The sequence below is a fragment of the Tachyglossus aculeatus genome, chromosome 21 (genome assembly GCF_015852505.1).
Source record: "Tachyglossus aculeatus isolate mTacAcu1 chromosome 21, mTacAcu1.pri, whole genome shotgun sequence".
NCBI lineage: Eukaryota > Metazoa > Chordata > Mammalia > Monotremata > Tachyglossidae > Tachyglossus > Tachyglossus aculeatus.
This window is the reverse complement of record NC_052086.1, coordinates 20741450-20757490: the sequence shown is the minus strand read 5'-3', so window position 1 is coordinate 20757490 and position 16041 is coordinate 20741450. Positions and strand designations below refer to the sequence as shown.

The 16041-nt window shown below is 49.9% G+C and overlaps 1 protein-coding gene across 3 annotated transcripts in view; it reads left to right on the top strand.

The window, feature by feature from the left end:
* RPH3A (rabphilin 3A) overlaps positions 1-13539 on the top strand; it is a 138190-nt gene extending 124651 nt beyond the window's left edge. For 2 of the 3 annotated variants that reach the window (XM_038762831.1, XM_038762832.1), the window contains 5 exons: positions 775-831; positions 1764-1918; positions 7236-7317; positions 7782-7878; positions 11428-13539. In XM_038762831.1, coding sequence (XP_038618759.1) covers positions 775-831; positions 1764-1918; positions 7236-7317; positions 7782-7878; positions 11428-11558 — 522 coding nt within the window. In that variant the 3' untranslated portion in view covers positions 11559-13539. The remainder of the gene's footprint in view (positions 1-774; positions 832-1763; positions 1919-7235; positions 7318-7781; positions 7879-11427) is intronic. The other variant, XM_038762833.1, reaches the window with a different exon arrangement.
* The last annotated feature ends 2502 nt before the right edge of the window (positions 13540-16041 follow it).

Genomic DNA, 16041 nt, shown 5'->3' with positions numbered 1-16041 from the left:
TGGGAGATCAGAGAGAAGGCTGATGCAGTAGTCCAGACGGGATAGGATGAGAGCTTGAATGAGCAGGGTAGCGGTTGGGATGGAGAGGAAAGGGCGGATCTTGGCAATGTTGCGGAGCTGAGACCGGCAGGTTTTGGTCACGGCTTGGATGTGAGGGGTGAATGAGAGAGCGGAGTCGAGGATGACACCAAGGTTGCGGGCTTGTGAGACGGGAAGGATGGTAGTGCCATCCCATATAAGGCTCACAGACTTAATCCCCATTTTACAGTTGAGGGAGCTGAGCACAGAGAAGTTAAGTGACCTGCCCAAGATTACACAGGGGACGAGTGGCGGAGGTTAGATTATAACCCAGGTCCCTCTGGCTCCTAGGCCCATCCACTATCCACTAGGCCATGCTGTTTAACTTGGCCTTGGTTCTGGGGGGCAGGCGTCCAGGGAGGGTGGGGATCCGAGTCAGTCCACAGCCCCCACGGGGTCCCGGCCGTACCTTCCCCACTCCCGATCGCCCCCCAAAACCTCCCATTCTGTCACCGGGCTGGCTAGCAATTCTGAAGCTCACTCGGCCCTGCTCTGCTGTCTGGTAGCCGCTGCGGGACAGCGACAGACCCACGACAGAACAACAGGGGAAAGAAGCCAGGGACCCGGGAAATGCACCAATCGAGCGTCTGGGCCCAAATCGCCCGGGGATGATTTTATGTCTCGTGACCCAGCCCAAGGGCTCGTGGACCACGAGCCACCACACTAAGGAAATGTCTGCTGTCTTTCTGTCCCAAGATGAAGAGAGCTGGGACAACAGGGTCGGCCCGAGGAATGGCGCTGTACGAAGAGGAGGTAAGATCCGTCCCAGCACTGCCCAAGGAAGGCCATGGCACCACTACTTCAGACCGTGCCTCGTCCGGGCAAGGCTGCACTCCCAGCATTCCTTACTCCTCCCCCTGAAACTTGTCATGGCCATTTGGCCAGAGGCAGTTGGAAGGGCGACCTGCGGGGCTCGCTTCCCCAGTGCCCACACTGAGAACCAAAGCCACAGGATCTGGCTCTGGACCCGGATTGGCTTGATAGGTTGCTGCAGCTCAACCCCCTTACATCTAATATAGAGAGGATGGCACCGGAATCCACTTCCCAATTCTGGATCCCCACGGCACCAAGCCAATAAAACTGTCAGAGGCAGCCTGGAGTACAAGTACACTGGGCCACTGGCACAAGCCAGAAAACTCATAATTTTCTATCTCTAATTGCCATCCTCCCAAAGCGCCTGAATCCTTTGGAACCCATTCTCAAGTAGCCCATTCCAGAGAGTTGGGATTGTTTCACAAATGATCCAGATTATTTGTACAGTGTAGATAGGGCCTAATTAAATTATTCATTTGATATGGATATCACTAATATACTTACGTTTTCTACATGGCCTAAATATCTAACAGTCACTGAGGAATCCCTCCAGGATCCAATCTACCACAATGCTCAAATTTCCACCTCACTGCTTGTGTGGTACACTCCTCTGGGGCCTGGTTTTTCCCTCCTCTTAGCCACACTTTACTGTCAGGCTCTTCGCTAGAGTGGCTGAGCTACTGGAACCCCTCTGCCCCCCGCCACCCATCCCTGTACTGTTATGGTGCCCTCCGTTTTCCTCTCAGCTGCACCACAAGATCCTCCCACTCCCCACAAGCTCTGAGCTTGGCTCCAGCCCACTCCACTTGGTTCCTTGAAGGCAGGGAAGCCGGCTCTCCTCCCCGTCTCACCCGAGTCTGTTTGTTCTGAAGCAGGTGGACCGCGCGGGTGAGATTGAGGAGCGAGGGAAGATCCTGGTGTCCCTCATGTACAGCACCCAGCAGGGCGGCCTCATTGTTGGCATTGTGCGCTGTGTCCACTTAGCTGCCATGGATGCCAACGGCTACTCGGACCCATTTGTCAAACTGTAAGTATCACAGCTCCCCGGAGGATGGAGGAGACACCCAGCAGGCATCTTAGAGGGTCCTTCTTGAGCTGGCCTTCCTGTCTTGATTTTGGAGAGGCCCAGCCCTGAAACCAAAGAGCTGCCCCTCCTGCCTGAAAAAGCTAAAGCTCCCCACCTGGTTAAAAAAAAAACAAACAACGAAATGGCTGACTGAGGTGCAAGAACTTCTGAGCCAACAGGGGTGATCTAGGGAGGGAGATGCAAGCCAGGGTCAGCATGACTCTCCCTTCCTGGATGGGTGAGGGAGAGGAAGAGTAGAGAGAGGACGAGGCCCCCCAGGTTCCATGGTCCTGGCTCTCACTGAACCAGAACCTCCACCCTTCCCCCCCACTGCCACCCAAATGGAAGCAATAACAACTGCGGGCCCCTAGAAACACACCAGCCCAATTGGCCCAATCTGGGCCAGGCTACAGTGGGGGCTGTCGCTTCGGTGGTCACAGCGATGGCAGAGACGGTGAAAGAGGACAAAGAGGCAGAGAGTGTGGATCCTCTCCACTTTCTACCTCTCACCCTCTCTTCTTTTTTTAAAATGGTATTTGTTCAGTGCTTACTATGTGCCAGACACTGTACTAAGCACTGGGGTAGATACAAGCTAATCAGTTTGGACATAGTCCGTGTCCCACAGTTTTACTCTCCATTTGCAGATGAAGTAAATGAGGCACCAAGAAGTTAAGTGACTTGCCCATGGTCAAAAGACAAGTGGCAGAGGTTGGATTAGAACCCAGATCCTCGGACTCCCCAGCCTATGCTCTTTCCACTAAGCCATGCTGCTTCACTCTTGACTCTCCCTCCTTTCTCCCTCTCCTCTTTCTTTCTCTCATTTCCCACCTTCTCCTTGGTACCCTCTGTCTCCACCCACTTTTGGGTGCCCCGCCCCACCCAATCCAATTTTTAAGGGGACTGGAATTCTGGAAAACTTAGGTCTGAGTTTGTGATGTGCAGAGAGAGTGTGCAATGAGACTGGGAAGACCCAAGGAAGCTGAGACCTGATTCTTTTCACAATGGGAAGAGCAACCCGAACAGATCAGCAATCAGCACACCCTGATCCTGCCCACCAACCCCCAGCTGCCTAAGGGCTCTCTGGTTCTTGTGGGTTCCCTTGACCAGATGGCCCTGGGGGAGGTGGAGCCCTGATCCAACAACTCCAGGTGGTCCTCATTTCTAGAGGGAAGGAAACTAAAAAAATTTGTAGGCCGAGGGCCAAACTCAGATTTATCTCCCGAATTTGAAATGATTTTTGGCCCATGGCCTTTGTGCCATATAGCTCTTTATTTCATCATCAATGAAAACATCCTACCGTGGTCAAGTTCTGAAATCATCCGTGGGGAAACAAGCGAGACGGTCCTTGTAAACCAGCACCGAGTCTGAAAATTTTATGGAGATTTTCACCCTAATTCACTTTTAATGAAGGTTTAATGAATATAAGCTCTCCAGTTCCAAGGTGATTTCCCATCAAACTAGTGATTTTTTCCCCATAAAGTACAAGAAAAATTAACTTCTTCAGGATGTCAGATTGCACTTCATTAAATCCTGGCTAAGAGCAAATTGATTTTCTTTCATATTTTTCCCTTAAATCCTTACAGGTCAGTCAGTAGTAACATATTCACCCTTTAAATGTGTGGCTTGGGAGGTAGAGCTGAGCAGCTGGCTATGGAGGTTAGGAAATAGAAAATAACCCTCAGAAGGGGAAAAAGAAGATTAATTTTTTGTCAAGCCATACTGCGGCCCTTTGTAGAGGGTGGCAATTGTAGGATACTGTTTTCCTTCTGTTCTGAGTGTTGGGATAGACAGTTCATTCACCTGAATAACACTGAGTTAACCCCTTGGATCACTGAATATAAATGTGTGTGTGTCTGTCTCTCTCTCTCTCTGTCTCTCTCTCTCTGTCTCTCTCTCTGTCTCTCCCGCCCCCCCCCCCCCCCCCCCCCCCCACCAAGTACTGTATTAAGCTCTAGATACAGGTTGGGCACAATCCATGTCCCATAGGGAGCTCGTAGTCTTAATCCTTGTTTTATAAATGAGGTAACCAAGGTATAGAGAAGTCAAGTGACTTGCCCAAGGTCCCAGAGCAAGACAAGGTCCCATACAAGTGGCAGACCCAGGATTAGAATCCAGGACCTACTGACTGTAAGGCCTGGGCTTTATCCACTAGGCCATGCTGCTTCTCTGAACACATGTATTTATACTGTCCAGTTCATCAAAGTATCTATTATATAATTAGTATCCAGAGCTGGTACTAAGCACTTGGGGTCAATTCAAGAGAAATTATTAAAATCCAGTCCCTGACCCAAAGGGGTTTTGCAATCTAAGTGCAGGGGAATGGACACATAAAAGAGTAAAAATAAATCATTAGCAACACAATCAATTACAAAGAATAATAAACGAAAGATAACACCATCCAAATAAGAGGCTTGAAATCGATTCTAGGCATGACTGACTGCTGCTATCCATAGATGAGGCTGAGGCTGGGCAATTGTAACTGATCTAAACAGCCTGGCAGGTCACCTCCACTGGGACAAGGCAAGAATGGGCATGGGGAGCCTGAGGACAAGGGTCAGCCAGGGGACCCTGCTCGGAACCACATCTGGCACTCCTGGCTCAAGTTTCCCATGAGGTTAGAGTGTTTCTGGGGGTCCAGGGAAGAGGGTCACACATGGCTACCCCACGGAGTCCAGGACAACACCCAGCTCAATCAATCAATAGTATTTATTGAGTGCTTACTGTGTGCAGAGCACTGTACTAAGCACTTGGGAGAGTACAATATAACAGTGTAACAGAGCTATTGACACATTCCCTGCCCACAATGAGCTCATAGTGTGGAAGGGGAGATAGACATTAATATAAATAAATTATGGAAATGTAAATAAGTGCCCTGGGGCTGAGGGAGGGATGAATAAAGGGAGCAAATCAGGGCAATGCAGAAGGGACTGGAGAAGAGGAAATGAGGGCTTAGCCAGGGAAGGCCTCTTGGAGGAGATATGCCTTCAAAGAGCCTTTGAAGATGGGGAGAGTGATTGTCTGTTGGATATGAAGAGGGCGGGCATTCCAAACCAGAGGGCGGGATGTGGGTGAGAAGTCAGTGATGAGATAGATGAGATCGAAGTACAGTGAATAATAGATTGGCAGTAGCGGAGCAAAGTGAGCAGGCTGGATTGTAATAGGAGGCTAGCAAGGTGAGGTAGGAGAGGGCAAGGTGACTGAGTGCTTTAAAGCCTATGGAAAGGAGTTTCTGTTTGATGCAGAGGTGGATGGGTTCTTGAGGAGTTGGGAAAAAAGGACTGAAAAGCTTTATAGAAAAATGATCTGGACAGCAGAGTCAAGTATGGACTGGAGTGGGGAGAGACAGAAGGCTGGGAGGTCAGCAAGGAAGTTGATACAGTAATCAGGGTGGGATAGGATAAGTGCTTGGCTTAACATGGTAACAGTTTAGAATGAGAGGTAAGGATGAATTTTATTCATAATAATAGTAATAATAATTGTATTTATTAAGGGCTTACTATGTGCCAATCATAGACTAAGCACTGGGGTGGATACAAGCAAATTGTATTGAATACAGTCCCTGTTCCACCTGGGGCTCACAGTCTCAATCCCCATTTTACAGATGAGGCAACTGAGACACAGGGAAGTTAAATGACTTGCTCAAGATCAAACAGCAAACAAGTGGCAGAGCTGGGATTAGAACCCAACCCATGACCTTCTAACTCCCTGTCCCGTGCTCTATCCACTACGCCATGTGAAGTTTGAATCCCCGGGATTTAGTGACAGATTGAATATATGGGTTGAATGAGAAAGATGAGTCAAGGATAATGCCAAGGTTACAGGCTTGTGAGACAGGAAGGATAGTGGTGCTGTCTACAGTGACAGGAAAATCAGGCCTATTCTGAGCAGGTGATACTTTCCCAGCCTGCCCAAGTCTTTCCATGCTGGCATCGGACACCCTCCCTGGCCAGGACTGTCCTAAGACGTGGGATGGTGGTGGGGCTGGGACACTGGACTCTCAAGAGGATTTGGGTGCAGCTCAGCTTGCCAAGATGGTCGCTTTTGACCCAGGAACCTGCTTGTAATATTGGAAGGCTGAGGCAGGTATTTTCTGAGATGGGCATTTTTTAATTTTTTTCTGTTGCTTTTTGATGACTGCTGATTCTGGACCCACTGGGATGAATTTTTTTCTTCCCTATCCTGGTGCTATCCCTGCCATGAGGACACCTGTGGGGCCCTGAACCCATAGCCACCTCACCATGGCAGCTGCCCTCTCTGTTGCAGAGGAACAAGGAAGCAACTTAAATGGGGGGCTACTGGGAGGCAGTTTCCCTCTTCCTCTCTTCCTTCTCTTCTCTCCCTTTTCCTCTTCTCTCTTCCTCCTCTCCTCCTCTGTCCCTTCTTGGTCTCCCTGAGAAGTGTGAGTGGAAAGCCAGGAGAGAAAAGTTTTATTTCGCCTCCAGCAGGGTTGAATTAGGCCAGAAAATGGAAAAACCCAAATTTCAAGAAAGGGCCAGCTGGTGCCACCATTGGCAACCTAAAGTCTGACTCCCAGAGGGGGGGCACATCCAGCCATCCTGAATGTCACTGAGGGAAACTTCACATGGTTTCTCCAAGCAACTCATTGCCTCTGTCGGAGACAGAATACTAGGCTGACTTAGTAACGGCATCGCTTATGGTCTTAGATTCTTTTGCTTGTACCAATATGAGGATAAGAATACCAGCCTCTTCCTATGGCAAGAGATCTTAAGAAGGTCAAATGAGATCATCTTGAGGTAGGAATCAAAATTAATGAGAAGCAGGGAGGGCACTTGGACCAGGTAGAAGGTGAAGCCCTCTGCAAATCCAAGTGATCATTACAGACAATTAAAATCAGTTTGATTTCAAAGCTCTTCCTTTGCCCTGGAAGTAGGGGTTGAGACGTCCAGATGGGATGAGCACCGTAATCTTACAGCCCTGAGGACCGGTTAAAGGGGCAGAGGGGCCTTCCCCATCAGGGATCAATCAATCAAAGGTCCTTATTGAGCATATACTGTGTGCAGAGCGCTAGACTAAGCACTTGGGAAAGTACAATAAAATAGTGTTGGTAGACATGATCCTTGCCCCCAGGGAGCTTCAATTTTAAGGCCCAGATTCATGAGTGGAGAGGAGGCTTTTCTCTGCCCATCATCTTCAGCTCTGGGAAGAGTTTTGCCTTTCTTGTGGTCCCCTATAATCTCAGTATGGATTCTGAATGCCTACAGGGCCAATGTCTATTTAAATGAGCTGTCATTTCAAAGGCATTTGTTTTGCCCTTCAGTTGGCTGAAACCAGACATGGGGAAGAAAGCCAAGCACAAGACGCAGATTAAAAAGAAAACCTTGAATCCTGAGTTTAACGAGGTAAGGAAGGCCTAATCTTCGGAGTTTGTTTTTTTTTTCTTGTGCTCAGCAAAAATTTTGAGAAGAAAAATTGAGAGTAGAGGTGGGGGAAATGGTGACCAATTGCACAAGTTTTCTTTTTGTCCCCCAGCCTTCTTGGAGTTATTTCCTGAAGTAGCTTGGGGCTGAGACTCGTCAGAGCATTGCTGAACAATGTTGATGTGCCACCTGGGCTGAGTTATGAAGGGGCAAGACTCTATGGGAAAGTGACTTCCTCAACTAGACTCCAAGGCTGCCTCCATTCCTTGACCAACCTCTGTCCTGTAAGCAGCTGTCTGTGAGACGGTCGGTCCAAAGGTCAGCCGGAGAGTTAAGCAGTGGGAACTGGCCCTCAGCATCACATGAATCAGAACTCACTGTGGCGGCTTTTCTAGAGCCGCAGCAGAAGGTGATTGTGTGGCTGTTTGTATTTTCTTCCCCTGCAGGAGTTTTTCTATGACATAAAACATAGCGATCTGGCTAAGAAGTCGCTAGACATCTCTGTCTGGGATTATGACATTGGAAAATCCAATGACTATATCGGTAAGTGGTTGTTTCATTATCATTAGAGATCTACACGCCCAGGGCCGGTAAGACTTTAAGCTGGGACTCAGAGTCATTGGACTCATTCTGAGCTCTGCAGGGGTGAAGTGGTTCTGGGAAACATTTCTGATAATATGGGACCCTTTTCCAGCCCCTTGGATCCGAGAGTTATCGGGAAGGGAGTCGGCATTCAAAATGGGGAGCTGGGAGAATGTAGACTGGGAGAACAGTGCTTTGCACGTAGTAAGCGCTTCATAAATGCCATTATTATTATTATTATTATCTAACTGGTCAGATTTGGGTCCCACGGTACTCTGTGGCTCTTTGCCTCCAGGCCTTGGGAATTTTGGCATGACCCTCACTCCCACCCACGGGCCTTGGCAATTATCCAGTGACTCTGGCAGCCTCCCTGGAGAATCACCCTCTTGACCGATTGACAGAGAACTCTTGCAGGACTCTGCTGCTTCTTGGCTTCCCAGTCAAGGCCTCAATGATGGTACTTCCTGATGGGAAGCCTTCCTCAGCTGGTATTTGAGTCCCAAATGACTACTTCCTAGGAAAAGCTGTTGCATCTTCAGTTGTGAGGGAATGTTCCTTTTGGGTAGCCAGCCCTGGGGTGCAGAGGGAGAGAAGAACTCTGGCCATCTGGTTCTGAAATCTAGTTTCTGCCCCTGTTACGATGGGTCCTTCCTTTGGGCTAAACTTAACCTCATCAATCAATCAATCAATCAATCACTGGTATTTATTGAGCACCTATTGTGTGCAGAGCACTGTACCAAGCATCATTTGGATCCTCATGTATACAAGAGCCCTCATGTATGGGAATTTGACTTCCTGGGTCACCAGAACCAGTGATCAGGGACATACATTAAGATGGCCATCAGACAGACTCTGCAGACCCAAGGCCCAGTCAGGGATCACTGGGCCAGAGATGGCCTCTACAAGCCTCCCACAGATAAGCTGGAATCTTCCATTACCCCAGTCTCATTCATTCATTCATTCATTCGATCGTATTTATTGAGCACTTACTGTGTGCAGAGCACTGTACTAAGTGCTTGTAAAGTACAATTCAGCAACAATTCAGCAACAATCCCTGCCCACAACAGGCTCACAGCCTAGAAGAGGGGAGACAGACATCAAAACAAGTTAACAAGCATCAATAGCATCAACATAAGTAAATACAACTATAGGTCTATACACATCATTAATAAAATAGATACAATTATAAATATGTATATATATACACAAATGCTATGGGACAGGGAGGGGAGTATTCATTCATCCATTCATTCAATCGTATTGAGCACTTACTGTGTGCAGAGCACTGTACTAAGCGCTTGGGAAGTACAAGTTGGCAACATATACAGACGGTCCCTACCCAACAGCAGACTCACAGTCCAGAAGGGGGAGACAGACAACAAAACAAAACGTATTAACAAAATAAAATAAATAGAATAGTAAATATGTACAAGTAAAATAAATAGAGTAATAAATCTGTACAAACATATATACAGGTGCTGTGGGGAGGGAAAGAAGGTAGGGTGGGAGGGAGGGGGAGGGGAGGGAGGGGGCTCAGTCTGGGAAGGCCTCCTGGAAGAGGTGAGCTCTCAATAGGGCTTTGAAGGGAGGAAGAGAGCTAGCTTGGAGGATGTGCGAAGGGAGGGCATTCCAGGCCAGGGGGATGACATGGGCCGGGGGTCGATGGCGGGACGGACGAGAACGAGGCACAGTGAGGAGGTTAGTGGCAGAGGAGCGGAGGGTGCGGGCTGGGCTGGAGAAGGAAAGAAGGGAGGTGAGGTAGGAGGGGCGAGGTGATGGACAGCCTTGAAGCCGAGAGTGAGGAGTTTTTGCCTGATGCGTAGGTTGACTGCTAGCCACTGGAGATTTGGGCAATGGAGAGGGGAAGGGGAGCAAAGGAAAAAGGGGGCTTAGTCCAGGAAGGCCTCCTGAAGGAGGTGAGCTTTCAGTAGAGCTTTGAAAGGGGGAAGTGTGCTAGTTGGGCAGATTTGAGGAGGGAGGGAATTCCAGGCCAGAGGTAGGACGTGGGCCAGGGGAGGTAGTCTCCACTTGGCTGGATCAGCCAGCCCTCCCAGTCCTTTCCAATCATGCTCCTCTTGAGCTTCAGTTGCAATTTCAAACCCCTTATCCGTAACAGATTCCCATAAATCCCGAAAGGAGAAAATACTTGTTTCCATTGTTCTCACGTAGGCCCCCTTTGCACTCCCAGTTGCTCTGCTTGGGCAGCACAGCGGGGCTGGTTTGAAAACCCCAACCACTTCTGTCCATCTGGAGCTGAGCTTTAAACTCAGTGGGCCGGCTCGCCTTTGAAGGAAGGAAGGAGGGAGAGGAGGAGAGGAGGGCAAATAGGCAAGTGGGATGGCCAGAACAGCAGCAACAGCAGCAGCAGAACTTTAGATTAAGAAGGAGAAACTCCCGTGGTCCGTGGTTTCCCGGGACAATGGTGGTGCCTTCCATCATAGAGTCCCAACCTTGGAAGGCATCTGTAGAACTATCTGGTCCTGTCCCCTGCCTTTAGATACATCTTCACAGTTCTCTTTGAGCCTTCCAAGAAGAGGAATCACCCAACCTCTCTCTACCAGCCACTCCCATGTCCACTCCATGTCCATGTCACAACATCACCAAGATCCACCCTTTCCTCTCCATCCAAACCGCTACCACATTAGTACAATCACTCATTCTATCCCGACTGGATTACTGCATCAGCCTCCTTTCTGACCTCCCAACCTCTTGTTTCTCCCCACTTCAGTCCATGCTTGACTCTGCTGCCCAGGTTGTCTTTCTACAGAAACATTCTGGGCAAGTCAACACCCTCTTCAAAAATCTCCAGTGGTTGCCTGTCAACCTCCATATCAAGCAGAAACACCTCACTCTTGGCTTCGAAGCTCTCCATCACCTTGTCCCCTCCTACCTCACCTCCCTTCTCTCCTTCTACATCCCAGCCCTCACACTCCAGTTCTGTGGTGCTAACCTTCTCACATATGCCTCATTCTCTCCTGTCCCACCATCGACCCTTGGTTCGTGTCTTACCTCTGACATGGAATGCCCTTCCTCCCCAAATCCGCCAAAAATCACGCTTCCCCCCTTCAAAGCCCTACTGAAAGCTCACCTCCTCCAAGAGGTCTTCCCAGCCTAAGTCCCCCCCTTACCTCAGTTTCCCCTTCCATCCGAGTCAGCTCAACTCACTCCCTTTGCTCTACTCCACCTCCCTGCCCCACAGCACTTGTATATATAAGTACATATCTATAATTCTATTTACTTGTATTAATGCCTGTTTGTTTTGATGTGTATAGATCTATAATTCTATTTATTTATATTGATGCCTGTTTTCTTGTTTTGATGTCTGTCTCCCCCCCTTCTAGACTGTAAGCCCACTGTGGACAGGGATTGTCTCTATTGCTGAATTGTACTTTCCAAGCACTTAGTACAGTACTCTGCACACAGTAAGCACTCCGTAAATATGACTGAATGACTGACTGAATGAATGAATGAATGAAAGGTTATCTTCAATATCCAATTTTTCTTTTGCAGGTGGTTGTCAGCTGGGCATCACAGCCAAGGGGGAGCGCTTGAAACACTGGTACGAATGCTTGAAGAACAAGGATAAGAAAATCGAGCGCTGGCACAATCTACAAAATGAAAACCATGTGGCAAGTGACTGAATTGATCCACAGTCCCCAAGGAGTCCCCATTCTGCACCAATTCACTGTCAATTTTTCTATGTCCATTCTCCCTCCTGTTGACCCTGAATCTGCTCCCTCCTACCTGCAGCTCTTGCTCCCCCTCCTGCTTCAGCCTCTCTGAAACCGGCCTGGTCTCTTGGCACCCTTGACAGGCATAACTCATCCCAATGGCCAACCCACATCTGCACCATTCCACCCTCTTTGGGTTTTCATTTGAGAGTTTGAATTACCTCCAGGGTCACTCACACACCTGGGGGATGGGGTCTGGGCTACTAGCCGGGTTGCCACACACCCACATCTCTGACCCCCCAGCCATTGTAATGGCTTCTCCTGTGTATGTGCCCAAGGTGGTGGTGTTGAACCCCCTGCCAGCCTGTCTTTCCTTCTCCCATGTCCCTCACTGATCTGCCCTGCATCCTGACCACTGAGGCCTGCTCATTTCTGAGGCCAAACTCAACCCTCCAGCAGCAGGGGGGAACCTCTGAGGGCACAGTCTGGTGCTTTGGGAGGGGACCTGACAAATTTATCATACTGCCAGAGGAATGAGTGAAATTTGGCTGAACTTGGCATTCAGACGCCCTCTCCCACCTGGGCCTTCACCCATAGACAACAGTCTTTGTGACCGGACTGAGGCTGCCTGGCACTGGGTGGGAGACTCCTTCCGACAGATCAAGCCAAGTGGGCAGAGCCCTATAGCCCACCCAAGATCGCTGAGCACCAATAGCACTAACCACTTATGGGACCCATTCCGGGAACACTTGTTGAGCTGCCAGGAGAGACTGGTAGCTCCTAAGAATGGGGCCAGGCTATTGCCAGGATCCCATTGGATCCTACTGCCTGTAAACCCCCCTCCCAGAGCCAAGGAGGCCTGGCAGTTAAGGAAACTCCCTCAGAGAGTCACCAATAGCCTGTACTGTAGAAACTCACAAGTGGCCCATGGGCTGCCACTGCACACGTACTTACCACATATGTTTCACCGAGCAACTGTGTCTGCTTTCCCATGTGGATTTTTAGACTATGTCTCATGCTTTCTCAGTGTGCCACCCTCCCTTAGCCTCAAGGTGAACAGGGCTCCAAAAGCTCTTCTCCTAGGAAACCCACCATATACCCTAGTTACATCTAGGATGCTCAACGGTCTTCCAGTTTCTCCTGCTCTTCTTGGGCAGACAGACAGAAAAGTATTTCCTGCCAATGCCCAGCCTCTCCATCACATTTTTTTTTTCCCATCGGCCAAAGGAGAGTTGATGTTAAGCCTTTGGGGCCATTTCAGTACATCCACTGCTCTGCCCATGTTCCAGGTTGAGGACTAGCAAGATGGCTGGACTCAAGCTAGTAGCATTTGGGAACGCAGTTAGTGCGTTCAAGTAGTATCTTGTTTCATGCTTTGTTGGTGAGCTAGCCCATTTGTGCAATGGTAATGGTGATGGTGTCTTCTGCTTTGATAAGCCCTCCCTCCCCTCCAACCATAGCTTTAGATTTGGGGTCGTTATTTTCCCTCTCACGTGGATATCCAGAGTGTTACCCACTTCTGGGGCCAGACACACACATATCCACTGCAGCTTCCATGGTCATGAGGGCGTCTGCCCAGTCCTCAGTGAAGGTTTCAGTGGCTTAACCCTAGGCTGTGTTCTTAGTCTCTGCTCTTCTGCTGAACCCAATAGCCTTGTGACCCTGAGGCCTATTCCAGCCCACCATACATGCCTGGCCTCTTCCCTTGATGGTGAGGACCTTCTCATTTCTGCTCAATGGCCTCACCTTTTGTAGAACTTAGCCCCCCTAGAAGACTAGCAGAACCCCTCCTTTGGTTTCGTGCTGGGTGGGGTCCCTTTCAGCTTTGAGGGTTTGGGTGAGTGGTACTCCCTCCTCCATGCCTGCCTGGACCAAGGGATAATAAATACTAATAGTAATAGTAACTGTGATATTTGGTAAGTGCTGAACTGAACTTGTATCTACCCCTGTACTGAACACTGAACACTGGGGTAGATACAAGACAATCTTTACAAGATAATCAGATCAACACAGTCTTTATCCCATATGGGGCTCACATCACAAGAGTAAGAGAGAAAGAACAGTTTTGAATTCCCATTTTACAAAGGAGGAAACTAAGGCTCAGGAAGTCCAGTGACCTGCCCAAGACCACAAAGCAAGTGGATGGCAGAACTGGGAGTAAAACCCAGACCCTCTGCTCTTTCCATTAGGCAATGCTGCCTCCCATGGTCCCTTTGCAGGTGATGGTCTCTTCTTGTGTCAGGGAGCTCCTGGGGCTTTATCTGTTCCTTGGCCACCTTGCTGGACCTCACAGTAATGTCTGGCTGGAGGAGGGGGACAAAAGGGGGCTTTTTTGGAAGTTGCTCCCCATCTCCTACTGCTCCCTACTCCAGCCCAGAGCAGCTGCCTCTGCACTTGTCCCTGACCCCTGACTCCCCTCAGAGCACGGGGTAGGAGCTAGGTGGTGTGGGAGGCTTGGGGGTGCTGGGGAAGCTGCCAAGCCCAGTAATGCCCTGGAGTACCATGCCCTCTGCCACCTTGGGTCTGGGGTGTCCTGGCCAGAAACTGGGTTGGGAGGTGGAGGCATCTCTCTCTATCTGGATGGGTGGAGCTTTTTGCCCACCAGTTCTCTCCAGTCAGTGGCCCGCTGTTCTTCCAGGTGCGGAAGTGGCATTGGGAAAACCTGGCAACAAGGGATATGGAAGCACATTCCTCCGATTGATCCATGGATTCACTGATTCACTGGATTGTCCTCCTGCCCTGGGGACCACCCCCCCCCCCGCCACACACACACACACACGAAGATGTTAGCCCTTCCACACTTTCCCATGCCCTGAGAGGTCCAGAAATCCTGGGCTCTTTAAAGCTGGGCTCAAGGGAGCATTTGGCACTGAAAAGCTGCCCATAGCCCTGCTCCACCTGCATTGCCTGTCCTCCAGGTCCTTTGCCCTCAGAACTGCAGTCTGGGGCCCCAGAGCTAGGTATTTCTGAATTGGCACTTGAGATCCCAGTCTTCTACCCCTCCAAATCAGTGGTTAATAGAGTGCCTGGCACATAGTAAGTGCTTAACAAATACCATGATTATTATAAATGTGTCTTCTGGATGACACCCCACTCTGGAGTACAATTCTAGTTCACTAAAAGTAATCTGGAGTATACTTGCTTGGAGTGTGGAGATACACTTGAGAGACAGGAGGGAGAGAGGGAGGAGTAGCCCAGAGCACCCCAGGGCACACAGGGCCACTACTCCCATTCTTGTGGCTGCTGGACTGGCCCAAAACTGTACTTCCCGGCCCTAGCTGACTCCTGATGATGAGGAATGCTGGGTCCCCGGATCCCTAACGCTGATCCTTCACAGGCCTCCCACCTCTTCCCCTTCCCATCTCCTTTCCCTTCCTCTCTTCAGGCTGCTCTGGCCCTGCTTGGGCAAATAAGGGACTAGTCCATCTAAGCAGTACTTGCCCGAGCCCCTGGCTAATGGGTGAGATGGGCACCCCAGAGCTGCATGAGAGTGCAGGCAGCTCACAGCGATGGAGCTTCTGCTCTTCCGACTCCTCTTCAAGTGGCCACCTGTGGAATCCGTCCCACCAGAAAACTGGCCAGTCACTGGGAGAGGAGTCAGTGGGCCAGTTTTTGGTGCCCTGGCCCCTCTCTGTATAGACAGAGCCCTGCAACTCAAATAATAGTGTCTGGATCCCTCTTCCTCAGAAGGTTCAAACCATAAGATTCTGCCTCTTGTATTTGAAATAAATCCACTGTTAGGGTGGGCAAGATGACTCTTCTTCCAGCATCTGCTGACTGATGCCACCAGCCCAGGGCTCCAGGGTAGCTCTATGGAGTCCAGAATCATGATTCATCAAAATGAGAGACTTCTCCCTCTTCAAGTCTCTTGCGGCTTTGGTGGTTTCTCCTCGGCAGCTGCTGAGCTCGTGGCCGGGACATCTTGTGTGCTCCCATCCAGACACGGTACAGTTTGTCCTTTCCCCCCAGCCCCTTTTCAGAGATTAGGCACACTAAGGCCTTCAGGGTCCAAGCCACACTGGCATGCTCCCCAAACCATCCATAGGGCTCCCAGGACACCAAGCCTGGTGGGGCCTGCAGCTTTGACTCTCTCACACTTACACGTTCTCAGCGTAAGGAGGCTGGCACTGGGGATTGACCGGGTGGAGGGGGAGGGGACTGACCCTCCGCCTTTCTAATAGAGGTACTGGACCCCGGGCCCCAGAGCAGGCTCTGCCCCACAAGAGACTCGGAACAAGGAAAAGCATGCTTAACTTCATTTCTCCCAGGGGTCCTTCTCCGAGACCCCTCCTGACATCACCGCCAGGCTGAAACCTTCCCCTGACCTTTCACCTCACTCTTCACCACCACATGGGATGATATCCAGCTCCAGCCATGTACTGGCCCCAAAACGTCATTTTCAAACCCATTTTATAAGTATCGTGTAATCCAAGTTTAGCAAGTGGACATTGCC